Source organism: Pinus tabuliformis, chromosome 5_2, assembly GCF_031772625.1.
Source record: "Pinus tabuliformis cultivar Carrire ecotype Pingquan chromosome 5_2, CPIR1, whole genome shotgun sequence".
Lineage (NCBI taxonomy): Eukaryota > Viridiplantae > Streptophyta > Pinopsida > Pinales > Pinaceae > Pinus > Pinus tabuliformis.
In genome coordinates, this window is record NC_142306.1 from 786,101,947 (window position 1) to 786,122,215 (window position 20,269).

Here is a 20,269-nt window from a genome sequence, read left to right on the forward strand (position 1 = left end):
ATTTTTATACAAAATTATAAATTTAAATGTATAGCATTTCTTTATATATATTTTTATAAATTAGTAATGTATATAGATATTTTATATATATTTTTATAAATTAGTAGTTTTTTTTTCCCATAAGGAAAAATCATAATTTTATTAATAATAACAAAATTACATTTTGTAGATGCTGAGGCACATATGCAAATGCAAATCAAAGACTGTTGTCAAAAGAAAATCTAGAAAGAAAGTAACTAGAAAAAAATAATGTACATTTGGGAAAATTACGTTTTTCTCCCTTTTTTCTTCTCAACCTTTCGCCACTCCCCTTGAGTCAGTGAGTATGAAAAAAGAACGAGAGAAGTGTCCTCCACCGGGTGAGGATTTTCCTTGTATGAATCATAGTGATCTGAAGAATGATGTCTTTTGGCTCCACTGGTGTCCATTGTGTCTAGTATCTTCTCCGACAAAGATTCCATCAAATCATGTTCTACAACTTCCTCAGTTTGTGGCACCTTGTGTGTCTGATTGCTTGCTTTGGGAATGGTTTCTATAGCTTCCTCCTCAATAGGGGCAACATTAGGATCTGGTGGAGGGATAGTTGCCTCTTCATCCTCTGTTGCTTTGTATGGTTTCACTATGCATTGCGAGCCTCTTGGTTTTTGTGATATTTTCTTGTTTCTTGTGGTGTATTTTTTTGGCTTGTGGGTAGTTACTAAGAAGGTGACCTGTTTATTGACAACCACGACACCTAAATTTCGTATTCTTATAACCGAGTGGTTGTTTCCACTGTGTGTTGTTATGGAGCAGAATTATGTTGTCAGGTAAGCCTTGACTAAGGTCTACCTCTACACAAATTTTGGCGAAAGCATGTATGCCTCTTGTAACACTTTCCATGTCTAGCTTGAGGTATTTTCCTATCGCATTCCCCATTGCTTTGAAGACTTTGGGTAGCCAAACGTGTAGCAGGAGGTTGTGTAGCCTGACCAATACAAGAATTTTTGAAAACACCATAGTAGAGTCATCAAAACCTGGGAAGCAGGGAGTCGTGAAGAGTCCCGCATTGCCCTAGAACCATGGTCCCTCATGGAGGACATATTCCCTTTCCTTGACCATGTCGAATCTGTCAATAAAAAAACCTTTGGAGAATAAATGGATGTCACAGTTTGTTGTCCATGCGGAGAAGATCCATTGTTTTAATGCATTTGTTTTGGGCCAAAATCCATTGAATCTGCGTATGACAGTCTTTGTCTAAAAATCAGTATAAAATTTATTTACCTCAGGCAGAGCAATTGTCAGTACTGGAGTCTGCACTTTTTGTTCCACAATATAGGGTCCAGGTAGATCTTGAGGTGGTGTTGGTTTGTTGATGGCTTCCCCCTTACCTTTGATGGCATCCTTCAAAGAACCTATGCCCTTTGAGCTAGATCCAAAGCTTCCACCTCTCAGCCTTGTGTTTAGGATGATGGTTGAGTTTGGCACAATTCCATAGGCCTACACTGTATATTGGTCCTGTATGATTTGTCTTGCATATATCAAGCTTTGCATGTTTACTGGTATGCCTGTATCTGCTTGTATTTCATATTTTATATCTTCTATTAGCCTCCCCTTCCATGTTTGCTTGCATATCGGTCTTCTTAATAGGATTGTAATAAAGAATTGTATTAGTTCCTGACTGGAGTCCTTGGTGGATAGTGCCAGCATTGTGACGACCTTCTAACCTTCCACCATTTTCGGTCCGCCTATCAAAACCCTGACTGGTTTCTCCAGATCTTCAATGGCGGTCCCCTCGGATCTAAATATAGGAATAAGTAATATCTTTCCATGTCGTTGACCCCCGAGACATTCCACATCTTCCTCAGTAACAATTGCCCTAGCCTCCATCGCCAGTTTAACTGCCACATCAACGTCATCCATATCCAATTGGAGAATCAATGAGATGCCCTTAAGGGCCACCGACGATTTCACCTCTGCACCAACCTCCTCGGTCTCATCACATACCATAACCTTAGCAGTGCTAAACTTCAAATGGGCGTGAAGGTCGAGTAGGAGCTCGTGGTCCGCCTTACTCTTCGGATGATGAGACTTTGCAGTTTCTTCGGCCCCAAATATATGCTTATAGGATCTTATGGTGTCTGCAGCATGCAGAGCCTCCACAATCAAATGGGATTTTAGAATAGAGAACGTCTGTAGCTTGGCCATAGCATCGTGTCACTTACCATTCTCTGCCACAACTGCCACATTCTCCTTAACCATTTTCTCTAGAGCCTCCTCTTGGGTTTTTTTTCCGTCTTTATAAATTAGTAGTTAAATAATTTAATTAATCTATTATTTTATATAAGCATTGAGACACAATATTTTTTTTTTTTCCATTGGTCTGGCTTACAACCTCTCAATGATTGGAAGAGGATTTTGATAAAACCATCTTATAGAAACTTTTATCAACTATTAAAATATATATAATATTAAATATCATGAACCAAAGACATTAATTTAGTATATAAAAAATAATAATTATCCATTATCCATCCCGTTAATAGTTTCATCCCGTAAATACTTTTTCCATCGGTGATAAGAGAGATTATGTTAGGTAATTTTCAATAATAAATCTTAAGAGCAACAAGATATTGATTAATATGCTTATAATACAAACATAATTTCAACTAGAAAGTTTCATAATTACATAAAAATAGTGATAGAAATAATTGCAAATTTATATAAATAAAAAAGTCTCAAAAATCAAAACACAAAATAGAAATCCATCATTTAATAAATTTTAAATACAAAACAAATAGGAGTACAATTACAAGAAAATACTCCTCTTCATTTATAAATAACCATCTATCTCTATTAAGAATCGAAAGAGATCAAATCTCTCTCTTTCTCGAGCTACAAACCTATTTAGGTGAAGGGATTTGATCCTGTCAATGCTTGATCCATAGTTAAAATGGATCTAGTTTGCTTTATTTATTAGCCTTTAAATAGGCTACATTGCAAAAAAATACCATGGACAAAATCCATGGGTTAGGTGTACCATGGGAAAAAACCATGGACAAGAAAAAACCATGCGCTGGAGAATTTTATGTTTTTTACTTTTTTTTGTTTGATTTGATTTTGTTTTATTTTGACTGGGTTAAAATGCCAAATATTATAACATATGTGGAAAGGGTCTCTTGGCACAAAAATCTAACAGCCAAAAATATATTAAGTTGGGCCTAGAATAAAATGCCTAGATTATGACATTTATTTTCAAGATTTCAATGTCTCTCTCACTAGTTTTAATTTATGAAAGAAAATTGATGAGAAAAAACTATTAAATTAAATAAATATTAAGTACATAACCATGGAATCTAACAAAACCATGTGCAAAAGATAGTAAATTAAATGAATATAAAGTACAAAACCATGGAATATAACAAAACTATTGGCCATAACATTTTTTCAAAACTTATTTTAACATAAAGAAATCTAGGGACTAAACAAGAATGGTTTGGTAAGTTCTAACCATGGGTGATAACATTTTTTTAAAAGTTATTTTAACATAATCAAATTTAAAAACTAAAAATGAATGATCTGGTATGTTATAACGAGAAGTGATATTTATATATAATATTTAACTAAGTAGAAATTAATTTAATAATTTATTTCACTTATTTATATTGATCAACCACACTTGTTAATTGGAAAAATTGTCTCAGATAACAAATTTTAATGGATCCAAAAGAATAAAATCAAAATTAATAAAAAATAACTAATATCAAGAAAGAATATCTAAATTTAAATATTAAAATTTAACATAAAAATAAATTTACTATACAAAACCATATATATGATGCATTAAAATAATTAATATAAAACATGACTACATATATTAGTCATTTAATCAATGCAAATACAAATATGAGACAACCATTATACAGTTTAACAATAATTATGGTAAATAATATATACTAGCATATATCCATCTTAATTTATGATCTACCAACACCCTAAAGGGATCAAATCTATGTATATATATATATATATATATATATATATATATATATATATATATTTTTTTTTTTTTTTTTTTGCATGTGGTTCACGAGAACCCTGGTCAATGAGTGATCGCTACATCCACGGAAAAATCTAGGCGATAGCTAGGCTAAATCACCCCTCAGCCTACTGCAAGACCTGACCCCAAGGGCTTCAGGTGGATTCGACCCTGTGACCTCCCGATGGCAAGGCACGGTTTTTGACCAACTGAGCTAACCCTTGGGGCTTTATATAGATATATAAATAAGTAGTTAAATCATTTAGTTAATTTTTTTCTCACAAACTAGCAATTTAGTATCTAGTTCAACTATACTTTTAAAATATATTATTTTTATTATTATAAATATTATTTTTCTATTATAATGGATTAAAGATAAAGCTTTGAAAGTTTTCTCTTTATATTTTGTCTTCAAACACATGTTGTAGTATTTATGGTTATGCAAGTGGCAATAGTTCGAGACAACCATATATTTTTTTATCTATATCGAGTGGAGATCAACTGAATCTCCACAATATTGTTACCGAACCATGAAAACGGTAACCCAATAATTGTGTGGCAAATGCTATAATAGATCTCAAATTTTAGGTCCACTCAAGTCACATCCAAGAATATATACAATGTATGTGGGATCATGTACTCATCCGGAAAATGCAAAGGCTAAATCAAACTTGAATTCAATGGCAAGTGTTTCTTCACTATTGTATTTTCCACCCTAGAGGATCAAACATGGTATTCAAAAATGGCTTATGTGACCAACGGAAGATTTTTTGATCAGTATAAGTATTAAGGAATGGCCCATGTGAGTAGCTAAATCCTATGAGCAACTACCTATGAAACGTAGTATTCGAGAAAGTTTCTTTTTTTTGTTTTGATCCAGTAAGAGAGTAGCCTTCCATTAATCGAAAAAATACATAATGTACACTTTTTTAACGGAGCCAAGAACAGCAACACCAACTTTGTGAACACTCAACGGACAGTTGGGTTGACACAACCTCGTAACTGACTCAAACAAAACTACAAAACGATTGATGCTTAAATCACCAATGAACTGCTCATCCTCAAAGCTATGCTTTGGAAAACCTTCCTTCCTTCCTAACCCTAAAGATAAATTTGATGACAAGGGCCCACATATCCTACGACCCACAATATCCTATGACCCACATATCCTACGGCTCACATATTATAAATCAAGCCTTAACCAGTGGTTGACTTGGCAATCCAATGACTAGCCCTCGAAGGTCTGACGGTCTTTAACTGATTTTGGGTCAACAAATTACCCTCTCCTTAACTTACCTTTAGGACCCGATGAGAAACCAAAACCATCTCTCTAAAAATTTTTAGGTCCATTTCGTGGAATAGCCCTCGATTGACTTTATGAGCCAACTACCATGCGATCCGACCCCCGTCGATCCGATGGTCCAGAGTTGATTTCGGGCTACCATCATGCTCACTCTATATTTTTCCATTCGTACCCGATGAGTGGCCTAAACCACCACTCTATAGTTTTTCAGGTTCATTTTATGGGATATCCTTCATGCAGATATCTGCCCCAAATCTGTAGGATGCTGGAGGTCACTGCCATCTTTGGTCGGCTGCCTGTGAACCTGCCCGCTGTTTAACCCTTGCTTCTTCCTTAGATAGGCTAGTGATCTAGATAACCTTCATGCATCTATCCGCCTGAAATCCGTAGGATGCTAGAATTCATTGTCATCTTTGGTCAACTGCCTGTCAAACTGCCCGTTGTTTACCCCTTGCTTCTTCCTTGTTATTGGTTCACTTTCCACTATTTCCATTTGTATATTTACTGCTTATCTTTCATAAATTGAAAATACTCCTTGTCTGTGATTTCCTGTCTATGACAGTCCTCGCGCAAATTTCCTTAGGGTGTCGACTTCCAAGCATAGCTTCTGTTATCTCTTGTACATAGCACTCCTTCATTCGCCAGATGATCTGCTAACCTGTTGGATTTTCTACGTACGTGAACAAATTTGAGTGTTCTTAGGGTTCTAAGGTGGGATTGTATATGTTGATAGACCTGCAATAATCGCCAGCAATTTGATACTTTTTCTGGTTTTGTGTCGTTATCTATCCTTTTTACCGAATTAATTACCAATTCAGGGTTTGTTTCTATGATCGCATTGTGTAGATTGAATTTAATCAGGATTTCAAGGCATTTCGCTAAGCCCATGAGTTCCACCGTATTATTAGTGGCATTCCCCAAATTACTATAAAATATGGCTTTTATGTTTCCCTACTCATCTCTTATGACTTCTCCATATCTAGAAATCCCAAGGTTTACCTTAGAGGCTCCATCTATAAGAAATTTCAAAAATCCCTGAGGAGGTGGTTGCTAGAAGTCCTTCCCCGCTGTTGTATGTCTTACGATCTTTCTTATGATGTGGGAAATAGGTAACTGGAGACCCAAATGCAAAAGTATATGAGCATCCTGGTTTAGAGGAGGGTTCTTGGGGGGTCGCTTTAAAAGGGTGCTCACAGTTTCTTTGATCTGCCTTATAATCTGAGCTATGATGCTTTGGGTTGAGCTAATTCTATTCTTGAAAATCCTATTGTTGCATTCTTTCCATACATCCCAGATCAAATAAATTGGTACCAAAGTCCAAGCTTTATTGATTATTTCATTTTCTGAGCACTCTTTCCTCCAGTTCTTCAAAGTGCCAGTGATGCTGAATTTGTCCCTGATAGTTTACCTGAATATTGAGGCTACCTAATTTCACAAGGTAGAGGTGAATGGGAAGAGTTTTAGTAGGTGATCCGTCGTTTCTTCTTGTAGACTACATAACTGGCATCTAGATGGACCAGCTAAACCTCCTTTTCTAAGATTTTCCCAAGTCATAATTTTTTTTATGTTGCACCAACCAAATAAACAGTTTGATTTTCATCCAGTGCAGGTTATACCATAAGTCCTTCCATATATTATTAGGGTTTGGAAAGTCAATCCCAATGGCAATTATTTTGGCTTCCTTGAGGTTGAAGTTGCCTTCGCTATTTGTTCCCCATCTGAGTTGGTCAGAAGATGTTGAAGTCAAAATCTTTCTCTGTTCCAGGATTACTACAAGAGCTTCAACCTGGGCCTTCAAAGGCATCTCTTCACTATATACGAGGTCCTTCCATGTTCTCCATTTTCCCTTGTCCCTTGTACAATCCCAAAATTCACTTACCCTGAGTAGCCCTTTATTGGTAGTGTCATTCTTGAGAATGGCTAGTTCTTCTCTACATAGGTTAGGCTCCTGCTACTAGTTATCCTCCCAAAACCAAGATAGGTTTCCATCTCTGATCTCCCAGAAACTATGCTTCTGAACAATGGCTCTATTCTCCCAAGCATTGTTCGAAGTGTGGCAGCCATTGATGAGCCCTGTCATTCGAATATGATCCCTTTCTTGTTAGTTATTTGCACACTTCTATTTCCAGATATTGTCCCAAGGAGTTTGCGTTTCCTTTAGCCATCTCCACCAAAATGTTTCCCCCAAAACTTTGCTTAGGGTTTCCAGGTCATGAAGTCCAAAACCACCATGGGTCTTGGGTTTGCAGAGCTTTTCCCAAGCTACTAAATCCCATTTCTTTTTCTCTTCCCCTTTTCCCCAAAGAAAATCCCCTTGGATGTTCTTGATGTGTTGTAAGACTCCTTTCAGAGTAGGAAGAGCTGAAAACATGAAGATTGGGATGGTTTGCAGGACAACCTTTGTAAGCACTAGCCATCTTGCTAAATTCAAAGATCTTCTTGTCCATTTCCTGATTTTGTCCTGCAGATTATTGGTCACTGGCTCCCAAACATCCTTACTCGGAGGTTTGTAGGTGAAAGGTATTCCAAAATATTTGGAGGGTAGTTGATCTCTTTGAAAGCTGAGAATTCTGGAGAGATTTTTCTGAATAGCAATGTCAATATTAAAAAAGAAAATTTTTGATTTTGTGAGGCTTACGTCTGTACCAGTGGCCATAGAAAAATCGTTCTGGATTTTTTTGAAAGATTTAGCTTCCTTAACTGTGGGTGTACCCTACAACATAGTGTCATCCACAAATTGTTGATGAGTCAAGGTATCCCCATTCAAGATTAGTTTAAGACCCTGAATTCTTCTTTCTGCATTCGCTGATTTGATCGCTTTGCCTAATCCTTCCATCATGACAATAAAGAGGAAGGGGGAGAGAACATCTCCTTGTCTAAGGCCTCTCGAAGGCCTAAATGTTCTGGATGGAGAGACATTAAGTAGGATTGAAAAACTTGCTGTGGTGACAAGGGAAAGTGCCCATCTTATCCAATTGTGGTCGAAGCTATACGCTTTTAGTACTTCCCTGATGTACGACCAACTTAGCTTATCATAAGCTTTCACTAGGTCAAGATGTATGATCATAGCCACTTTCTTATTTCTCTTGAGAGAACTAACCACCTCGTGAGCTTGAATGATGTTATTTAGAATTGGCCTTCCTTCCACATATCTAGTTTGCTCCTCAGACACTAGAGGTGGAAGAAGGGGCTCGACTCTATTTGCAATTACTTTAGAAATATTTTTTTACACCACATTGCATAAGGCTATGGGTATGAATCTATCTGGTGTCATAGTCTTTTCCTGCTTTGGAATTAAGGCTATGAAAGATGCATTGAGCGCCCTCAAAACCGTTTTAGATTTTCTTAAGTCCTCCACAACATCAAGGATATCTTATTTGACAATTTCCTAACATGTTTTGAAGAAGTCTACATTGAACCCATCCGAGCCTGGAGCTTTCCCATTTTGCATCTCTTTGATGACCTCATTGATCTCCTCTTCAGTCACTGGCCTGTTAAGATTGTAATTGTCTTCCCTAGTTACAAGTTTTGGCATGTACTTTGTGAAGTTGTTGATAAATTGTGATCTGTCTAAGAGAGGTTCATTTGCTATGCTTTGGAAATGTTGTAACTAAGTAGATTCCATTTCTTTTTGGGTACTTAGCTCTTTCCCTTGAGTACCTCTAAGTTTTTAAATCCTATTATGTCCCTATGATCCATGGTTGAATTGTGAAAAAACTTTTTGTTTCTTTCCTCTTCTTTAATCCATTGCACTCTTGAATTCTGTCCCCAGAAGATCTCCTCTTGCTAGCATCTGTTTTCCCATTTCTATTGAAGAGAGTTAGCTTGAATTTTCCTTTCCTTGATAAAGCCATCTATGATGAGGATCTGGTTAATTCCCTGTAGTTTCTGCTCAACTTCTCTTTTGGCTTTGAAAACATTGCCAAAATTATTTTTGTTCCATTCTTTAAAGCTGAGCTTAATGTGTTTCATTCTTTGTTGTGATAGGGACATATTCGTGCCTTGAACAGGCATGTCTTCCACCCACAATTTTCCAATATTAGTGATGAATCTAGGGTGAGTGAGCCAGACATTTTCAAACCTGAAAGGTCTATTCCTCTGAGTGCCTATAAAAGAAGTTTCAAGTTGGATAGGCCAATCATTCGAGCCTCTAAAAGGAAGGATTAAAGCAGTCATGTGAAGGCCAATCAGAAGGAGGTCCTATAAGATTAGGAATCTATCTAGTATAGAGGCAACTTGAGAAGCCCCTCCCCTCTTATTTTTTCAAGTGAAGGTGTCATTTATTTTTTCTGTGTCCACTAGCCTCATGTCGTTTAGGATGTTCTGGAAGGCAATGGAGTCTCTGCCTAGTATTCTGGTCCCGCCTTTCTTTTCTGTAAGAGATCTGATCATATTAAAGTTCCCTCCCAGAATCCAGGGCATAATACGATGTCTCTCTGTCAGCTCTTCCAGTGAGGTGAGAAGCCTATGTTTGTCTTCAAGTTTTTGAGGACCATAGACATTTGTGATCATATAGAGTTCCTTCTCACCCAAAGGTTGGATAACTATTGACAGGTATTTCTTAGATGCTTCAGCATCCAGGATTCCATGTTTTTGGGGATTCCAAAGAGTGATAATCCCTCCTGCTGTGTTGTTTTCTTTAACTTCTAGATACTCGTACATAATGAGCCATTTACTATGTATCTCTTTGATTTTGTCTATTGAGCATTTTGTTTCTAGTATAAACACCATATCTAGTTTTTCTTCTTTTATTCTATCGCTGAGATTTCTTTGTTTTCTTTTACTTCCTAGACCCTTAATATCCCAGGTTGTGAGCTTCATTATGAGAGGTTTGTAAATGAGTAACTAGTAAGACATTTCATATTTCCTGGGTTAATAATGAGTTTCCCACACTCTGTCAGCAGCTCATTCTATCTGTTCCTTCCTCTTTTCCAGCCTGGGTTCTTGGAAGAGTGTCCTGATGTTACCTCCATCGGTTTTACCCCTCTATTTTCCTGGCTATCATGGTTCCTTTTGACTCTAGAACCCTTAGCTTGAGGTATCTAGAGGAAGAGCTGTTGCACTCTGTCAAACTCCTCTTGTGGTACAGAATCAACACTTTTGGTGGTTCCTTGCTCCAAAAACTTTTCTAGATCGAGATTCTCCCTCTCTAGAATCTCGTGTAGTTCATGGTCCTCTGTACCAAAGTCACTTGGGGTCATCTCATGGTCCCTGCCAAGTTCCATAGTGCTTGTAAGATCCTCCTTTGGTTTGTTGTTCTCATGTATTTCCTCCACGCTAGCATCTTTTTCCTTCTCTATCCTTCAATGCCTGGTTCGTTCCATTGTTCCCACCATCTTCTTCTAAAATATTGAAACCGTTATGAATTGGTTGCTTATCCTCTTCGGTATTCTTTTGGTACTGTTTTCCTTCTTTCTGTTTACCTCCCACCTTGGTAAAGCCTTCAGGATCTCTGCCTGTGTTGTTTTTCATATTGTCCTCCAGTTCTTTTAGTGGGCAATCTCTGAAGAGGTGCCCGTGTTCATGACATTTACGGCATCTAAATGGGACATGTTCATCGTCCACCGCCTGCACCCATTCTTCAAAATATACTTCTAGAATGATATGCGAGTGAAGGAGGTATATTTACCTCGCATAGTCACATTTGATATTTTAAAAAAATGACCTAATTTATTGCCTATGGCTTTTAAGGAATCTGGTAGCCAGTAATCTAAAGGTAGGGAGTAGAGTGTTATCCATACCAGTACCGATGTGAATGTTTCTCGTTCCAGGACAAAATTCATCACCCATGGTCGCATGTAGAGGCCTGCAGTAGCGTAGAAATATGGTCCTCCTTCGAACACTCTGTCTTTATCCTCTAGGTTAGTGAACACCAGTATGAAGAATCCCTTGGACCCAAGATGAAGGTTGATATCTCCCTTTGGTTTCTAGTGGTTTCTTATCCATGTGTGCAGAGCCTTATTTGTTGGCCATATTCCCATAAATTTGCATATAACCGTGTATGCTACCATGTGATCCCTGTGCACCCGTAGCACTAGATCATTTAACACAACTCGGGGTTTAATGGTTGATCTGGGTTTATAGAGTCCTATCATTGTCTTGTGATCATTTCTATGATTGTTGTCTCCTATTCTCTTCTCTCTTCTTACTTCCTCGTGATTCTCTTCTGGTTCATGAGATTTGATGCTTTTCGACACTTTTGTGCTTATCTTCTCTGCTTCTGCCTCCATTGGTTTCTTGAATCAATTCAAACCAACCTCCTTACCTTTGCTTGCAACTACATGACTGTAGGAGGGAGTGAATCTCCCTCCTCCTTGCCCCTCCATGGTTACGAGCTCACACTCATCGCTTCCTATTCAAAACCCTCGTTCTGCTTGCCTCACAACTTATAAATAGTTAATTAAGTTTAATTAAATTAATTATCTTAGGAATTTCTAGTACTCGAGAATGTTAATGATGAATTCTTGGTTTTATGTTTCATATTTTTCTTGTTTTTTCTCACTCCTCTTTTCTTGAATGTGAAACCTACAAACTCCATTTCCTGTCCCATTGTTGTTTCTCATTTCGTTTCCCCTTTCTGGTTTCTAGTTACAAAGATTTCAAGCCCTTCCTTCTAGCTTTGGTTGAATTTCTGCATTACTTTCAAATCCAAAAGTAGGTGATAGAAATGATGGGTAGAAATATTGGTACCTGAGATAGAGTTAAAGAGGAAGAAACACTGAGTCAGACACTACAAGATTCCTCTCGTGGGGTAAAAGGATCACAACAAGGCCACAGTAAGCCCCCGAGAGAGAATGAAGATGCTACCGCATGCAGTGGTAACAATCAGAGTATGGTGAAAAACCATATATTAAGGTCCACCAATGACACAATATTAGAAAAAATATAAGCATGAAATAGATTTAACCAAAAACAAAAGGGAAACCCTCACTAACTCATTAGGGACTTGCTCAATAATTGGGCAATATTTGGGTATGAAAAAACAGGAATCCCTTCTTCAAAGTCCCTATTTTCTTTTATAGATCTCTTCGTATTGATGGATGGATTCGACCCTCCTCGAATGGCCATTGGATGAGTGTTGGGCAGTTGCATTCATTAAAATTCCTAGCAACTATTTGAATTTTTTTTAATTTAAAACTTTTATGCAGAACTTTGACTTTCACATTTTGTAATTTGGTGCATATGTATTCCGCTCAAACCACATTTGTTTAATTAAACTACATATTTATTTTCTTTTATTTTCCTCAACTATGGACATCGATTTATCCTGGACAAGTAATGAAAATAAGATATGTTCCAGGAAATTGAACATATGTTTTTTCATCACTTGTATCGATATACTTTGATAGGACGGGAATAGAAACCCAAACCCCTCGCTTCATCTCACTATGATCGATAGAGACTTTCCTAGATGCTAATCACAACACATAGCCTACATCATTCAGAGATATACTAGTGTTATTATTTCACCTTGAGATTGATATATATTTGTTTTATTGCAGCATGGAACCAACCACTACATTACCATACATCAACTATACTCAAAGGAAAAAGCTATTTTTCCTATACAACCATGTTGAGAGTAATAAGTATCTTCCCACGTGTCATCATAGCAACAGATTCCATTTTGCTAATTCATCATCTTTCTCATTCTAGTGGCCACCATTATTGTGCAAGTTTCTCCTGTCACTTTTTGCCTCCATGAAATTTGATAAGGAAATGCTAAATGTCAAATTTTAGAAGACATTCATAAAACTTTTTTGATCCATTTTCTAGCATGGTCCACAATCTACTTTGATAGTACTAGGATGTATCTCTTCCAAAACTTGATCTTCTTTCATAGATGGACAACTAATTTGATAAATGATCTCTTTAAATCTGTCTTAGACTCGAAATTTATTTGATGTTCTTGAAGATGGGCCAAGTTTTCACCCAAAGCATCCAAACATATCAATAACAACACATAGTTTAATAGAAATATGCATCCTCATCCAATTATTAAATGCGGAAATATTCTTGTAAAAGCCTGGATTTCCCATACATTGGGCCTATTACTTATATAACCCCCAGTTTTAGTTTATCTTGCATGTTTGGCGATTCAGCTGGAATATGTCAAAATATAGAGTTCCTTGATGTCTTAACTCCAACTTCTTGGATGCCATCTCAAAGAAAGGCCCAAAGGATATTCCTAATATTATCTTTAGAGTTGTCCATGTCAACATGAAAGGCTAAGTATCCATGCCATCAATCACACTCTTCTATGCAAGTGTACACTACCAAGAAATTTATCATAAATAAACATTGTTGGAAGACAATAATTGTTCAAATAAATTTCTGAGACATTCTGGACATCTAAAGAGATTTCCTTATAAAGCTCAAGTTCAGCAAAGCATCCAACATATGGATCATGAAACAATGCATCCTCGCACTAATATATTCGCCATGGGACTGAGACAAAGATATACAAATTGTAAACTCCCTCATGTAGATTAGAAAGTGGTGTTGGAAACTCTCCATGCTAAATTTCTCAGACTGAAGGGTGAGGGAACCATGAGTACCATTTAGAATTGACATTCTTACCATATTCAAATGGTGTCCTTCCTCAATGTAAAAAATTATTCAACAATATGGCCACTCTCCCACATGTGTCACTTCTCCCAATCGTCATGGTTAATTGGAACACTGTGCCTATGTATTTCATTATACAATGTGTATGTCCTAGGACTTTGTATCCACTATAGTGGGACTTCATCCCTCTTCTATTACAAAGAATACTTCTCAGGGTAGGGGAAATCACAAATCCCTACCCTCCCTCATTTTAATGCAACACGAAAATATTTTCTTGCTCTCTTTCCATTTCATGGTAGTTCTTCAATAAAAAATCTCAATTTCAAGCCCTTGTTTCCATCTTTGGTTGAATATCTGCATTTCTCTCAACTCCAAAAGCAGGTGATAGAAAGGATGGGTAGAAGGCTTGGTACTAAATCTAGAGTTAAAGAGGAAGAAACATTGAGTTAGACACTGCAAGATTCCTCTCATGGGGTAAAAGGATCTCAATACGGCCACGGTGAGCCCCGAAGAGAGAAAGAAGATGCTACTACATGCAGTGGTAACAATCAGAGTATGTTGCAATACCATATATTAAGGTCCCATTATCATACCCTCAAGACTTCGATTGTTGAGGAGAGAGAAAATATTTTAAAAGCAAAATCTGGCAAATTTGAGGCTTTAATTAGCAAAGTGGAAAGCTTGCACAATATTTTTCAGAGACCTCGTCAGCAAGTTACAGATGTTGATACACTCTTTGATCTCACATCCACACTCCTTGCTACTATTAACAGATCACAAAACAATGATGGTGCTACTCCATTTTATTTTATTAGTAGTGATATTCTAAGAAACTATAGTGACCAATCATATGGAAGCAGGTCTTTGGAGGGAAATGACGATCAAACCCAAATATCATGGAGAAATCTTGGGCTTTTAGCTACTTTTGTTTTCCAGGATGTGGCGGGAATTTGCACTATGATTGGACCAATGGATATTGAACCAAATCAAAGGAAATCTATAGTACAAAGAAAGTAGACTAAGCCGACAAAAAGCACTCATCCTGAATTAGTGAAAGAGTGTCTGGAAGATGAAAAATCAGAAATAGATAAGAATATGGCAAGCATATTTAACATTTTGCGAAAATAGAAGAAAGACAGATTAGAGAATTTGGCTCTAAATAGAATATCATTTTCCCAGATAGTAGAAAACATCTTTGCATTATCATTTCTAGTAAAGGATGGTAGTGTTGAAGTACATGTCGATGAAAATGGAAGACATTTTGTTGTCCCAAAAAATGCTCCCAGAGCTACAGAAATGGCATCTAGAGAAGCTTCTTACAACCAATTTGTTTTTCGGTTTGATTTTAAAGACTGGAAGTTGAAGATGGAAGCTGTTGAAAGTGGTGAGGAGTCGAAGCCTCACAAAACGAGTCCGCTTATGATTCCTTGTTCTGAAAGGCTGCAGAGACTCCTATCAGAGAGATTTCAAGAAATAGGGGCAATGTCATACCTGCAGCTCTTGAGGTGCAGGAGGATCAATGTGTAAGTGATGATGATGGTGGAGGTCTTCAAAGACCGGCACTGAAGAAGCGAAATAACTGTCTGCTATGACTTTTGCTACTTTTTGGGTGCTTTTTGTTCGAAACTATCTCTATTTCTATCAGTGCACTGTAATTCATTCAGGAAGATAATCTTTAATTTAAGCAATCTGGTATATAAACAATGCTACTGGTTATCATAATTATTTATAATTAAGTTGACTGGCAGTGCAAACCCCTAGTCATGTAGTACACCCCTTTAGCCATGGTTCCAAGGCTTGGGCAGAAGACTTACATCACGTAAAAGGAATTTGTTAATGTAAGATGTCAAGTTTGATCTATTAAACCATGAGTAGTCTCCTTATGATAATATGTTGTAATTTTATGTTTGAAAAGTATTTTGAGATACCACATAAGAATAGAGTTTTTGATTGTGTAGTTGGTTTAATTTGAGAATAAATAGAGATGAGAATAGGGTAAGGGCATGTGAAAATATATCTAAATACAGAGGTTCCAAAAACTAGCTAGCAACCCTTACCATACCCAAACCCTTTTTCTGGCACTGCAGGAATAGAGATACCCACCTAGAGACCTATGGAGAATAAGTAGAGATATGCATGCGTCGGATTGACTAATTTCTTGAGCCTAGCCCAAGTAGGCGCAACTAGTAGATGGAAAGGGATTTAGAATATATATCTATTAAGTATGTGTATATGAAATTCATTATGTCCCCTTTTGATTTTCAAGGTGGGAGGAATGCAATGGAGAATGGGAGATTGTATTTGTCCTCTATATCCCACCTATCGAGACACTAGGATAACTCCCAATAATAACAATTGGGTTCACCCATAAGTATCTGATTATGAAAGGCCATCATCAACTTTATTAAGCTAAGTGATCCTTTAGTTGAGTTGCATCCTTTAGTTGAAGCTTCAAGAAATATACTCGGCCTCTTTTCAGCCCTTCAGTCTTCCTGGAATGGCTACAGAACAACCCTATTTCACCCATGTTGAATGCCTCTTCTTGCTATGATCTTAAACCTCAAACTTTAGCCTTTCCCATAGAAGAGAGCCCAAGAACAATGCTCAAAATAATAACCTCTCTTTCACATGTTGTACCTACATCAAAACATAAGACTTCCATGATGCTTCTAGGGCTTGTTTCTTGTTATCTTATGGCTCCTTCTTGCAGTGGATGGGGCCTCCCTTTGACTATTTCTAGGGCCTCTCTAAGTGTGGCTTTATACCTTCCTTCACTGTGGCTATATGCTTCTTCTTGATGGCTGATAAGGGCCACCTTCTTGCTACAGATTCATGCCTCCTTTGTTGTGGATAAGAGCCGTCCTTTTGTTGCGTATCTAGCCTCTCTTAACTGTGCCTTTATGCATCTCTTTAGTGCATCTTAGGCCTCTCTGTAGATTGCGTCTTAGGCCTCTGTCTTGATGTGGCTAAGCCTCCTTTTGACTGTAGTTAGGGTTTCCTTTTACTGCGACTAGAGCTTCCTTTTCAACTATGGCTAGATCTCCTTCAAGACTACGGCAAGGTCTTCCTTCATGACTACAGCTAGAGCTCCTTTGTGTCTGCAACAAGGGCTCACAGTATTGTAGCTTGCTAGCCTCATGTTACCCATAGACTCCTGCACTGTAGCACTCTCTGCTTCTTTATCCACATTCATCTCTACCCACATCTATGAGTCCTACTACTCTATCTTCGGTGCCCCATAGCAAGGTATAATCCAAGAGGTTGGGTACCTTTAGGATCTTCCACTCATCGCCTGTAGTCCTCTTGAATACAACTCTATGTCTCCCCACCTATTCTCTAGATGTACATGAGCACTCCCTGTAGTCCCTAGCATACCCCAAGACACTATGACATGAGCACTACTGAATTAACTATGTTAAAAGGTCACTTTCTTGTTAATTTGACCATGAATATCTCTTTTAGAAATCAATATTTCTTAGCTTCGTTTACGTAAGTGGTTTGATAAGAAGATTTCTACAATCTCTTCACTGAATTTCTTAAAGATTTTACATTTATGCTTTTTGACGAAAAAGGTTTAACATTTTACCCTGGTTAAGTAAGGATTCTTTAAATAACATTCTAAATTGGTTCCTTTTTGTTCCATCTAAGCTTGGAAAATTGTCATGAATTTACATTGAACAATGTAAGAATCTAGTCTTCTCCAAAAGAAATCAAGTCAACTCCTTCATTTTGCAAATTACCTACTAGCTCTGGACATATTCTTTGAAATTTATATGCTGAAGGTGTTGGATTTAGGTAAGTGATCCAGAATGCACACCTACAGTTCTATTGTTCACCTATTAGACTAATGAAAATTATAGGTAAACTTGGAAGGGTTGGACATAAATATTCCAACCATACTCTTATTAGCCTGTAATACATATATTCATAATGCATATCTACAATACTATTGTTCACCTGTTTGGCTAGTCCATATTGTAGGCAAATTGTTAAATGTTGGACTTCGTTGTCTCAAGTTCACATACTAGTGCTAAATATGCAACTTATTGTGTGCATCCTTAGAAATGTTTGATATTGCAAGCTAACTATTTAAATAAATGCATGTATAAAACTTCTATATTAGCAAAATAACCATCAATATTTTTTCTACAATTTTGGGTTTAATTCACAATAGTATGCTAAAAAGTCTCATTTCAATGTCTAGAAATTAGGATATATAAACGTGACATATATATTCTACATCTTTGGGTTATCTCCTTTTCAAATATGAACTTTTTTAGGCTACATGTTAATTGTTTGAACTTTGAACTTTGAATAAATTCCTGAATGGACTTCGTAAGGTAGTGGTACCATAAATTGTGGTTTTTCAAAGATTTGACTTCGATATTTTCACAAAATACAATGTCCTCAACAGATACCTACATGTATAGATATTTTCACAAAATACAATGTCCTCAATAGATACTTACATGTATAGATACTTATGTTTAGGATTATATATGTGTTGGAGCGGTTCCTTTATGTTTTACTATAATCCTGATGCTGACAAGATTTAGCTGACTTTTCTCATCAATTGTTCATAGAATATGCAAAATATTTCATTGTCAAAATGTGGCAAAAATTACATTTCTTTTGATATATATTTTTATTGTTTATGACAAGATAATCATGTTGCAGGAATAAGGTATCCTACAGTCTGTTTCAATTTGTGGATAATTTTTTTCCTCCCATTTTTTTAAAATGATGTAGATTTCACTTTCATGTTGATGGCTTTTGCATGTATCTTATTTAGCCCCAAATGCTGGTAACAGAGCGGATCTTGAGAAGTAGTCATGGAAACAGACTATAAGAGGTAAATGTTACAATACCACTTCCACCTGGTATCAGAAAAAGTTTAATGGTAAGTGACATAAAGTAGAGTTATTTAATGACAGGGTTGAAAGGGCAACCTTATGTCTTATTCCTAAGTCATTTATTTGTGTTTCTTACTTATAAGTCATCTATTTTTGAGCTTTACCAGATCAATTATTTCACTAATCCAATATGCATGGCTTTTATTTCTCACCCGGTGTTAGTTACTTGATATGGTTGATATAACATTCAATTCTAGGCCACTTTTGTTTTAAGTCAGAGATTTTATTGATTAAAATGATGTTCATATTTTGATTGGTTTACTTGGATCTTGATTTTAAAAAGTTTTGTAAATTCCTTGTGGATGTTATTTTTTCAGGGTGAGCTCTTTGCACTAGTAAGGTTAGATGAGTCCTAGAACATAGGTATACAACAAGAACATCTTTGGCCTTTGTTGTGTATTTGTTATTCTTTATGTCATTGATGGATGGTTATTGATGATGTAAAACAGAGGATGGGAATGTCCTGCCAATTCTCTTGACAAAACAAAATAAAATGGAGTGGTAGAATTTTGTTTTAAAGGGTAAGCCATAAATCAATATTTGAAAGGTAGAACTTGAGAATGGCAAGCTATCTAATATGGATCTAGAGACACAATAGATCGTGGAAAAAAAATGATGGCACTGATGATTCTTCTCGGAAAATAAGCTCCAATTGTTAGACCACTACCCAAATTTCAGTTACCTGCAATGGAGATAGTGACTCTAGCTTTATTTTTATGAATAATGACATTGTCAATTGTCCTATTCATTTCCTATGAATGATTTTGATTTTCAAACTCCAGCTAGTTTGCTGTTAAATTAATTAAAGCTTTGATGAAAAATTTATAGTTTTCAAAGCTCTTTTCTAAATCTATTTTCTTGAGAAAATTTGTCTTTTTACTTTAGGTACTGTAGATTGCTACTGTGTTACATATGCTATGATATAATTGTCTCGATAAATAGACAGAAGTGTTGTAAAACATAGTCCTTTATAAATCTAAATAAAGAATATTTCAAAATACAAAGTTTATTAATCAAGAACATATCTTAGACTTCTTTGCTAAGTTATGATTATTTTTCTGTGGGGATTTTGTGTACGCTGATATTGTGTTGTCTATTTGGTCTCTGTCAAGTAAAAATGGTTAATAAGGAATGTGCTCTGGAGCAACAAGCACACATCTTATTCTTCTATCGACATGAAACTCCATGGTTTTTAGGCATGGCAACAAAAGTACAGATGTTAGTGGGATATCCAAAGTCCACGTTGGATGAACTTGATGCTAATGATGATTTTGATTCCTTTCCAGATAAAGAATGTCACGAGTCAAATTCAAACAAACAGAAGCAACTCAAGAATGAAGGTGAAGCTATTTATTTCTATCCAATTCAATTTCTTTTATTTGTTGGTTTCTATCATGTTTTCGATGCGGACTTGTGGAATTCCAAATTGTATGTTGGTTTATGTAAAGGGGATATATATATATATATATA

General features: G+C 36.4%; 1 protein-coding gene across 1 annotated transcript; it reads right to left on the bottom strand.

Annotated features, from left to right (window-relative positions):
• Nucleotides 1-1,698: 1,698 nt before the first annotated feature.
• On the bottom strand, nucleotides 1,699-2,184 carry LOC149161641 (uncharacterized protein At5g48480-like). Its single transcript, XM_089434951.1, has one exon. The coding sequence runs from the start codon at nucleotides 2,182-2,184 to the stop codon at nucleotides 1,699-1,701; it is 486 nt and encodes a 161-aa protein (XP_089291077.1).
• Nucleotides 2,185-20,269: the final 18,085 nt, after the last annotated feature.

Excerpts from the sequence above, each read along its gene's own strand:
- LOC149161641 (XM_089434951.1), bottom strand. The coding sequence starts at position 2,184 with ATGGCCAAGCTACAGACGTTCTCTATTCTAAAATCCCATTTGATTGTG.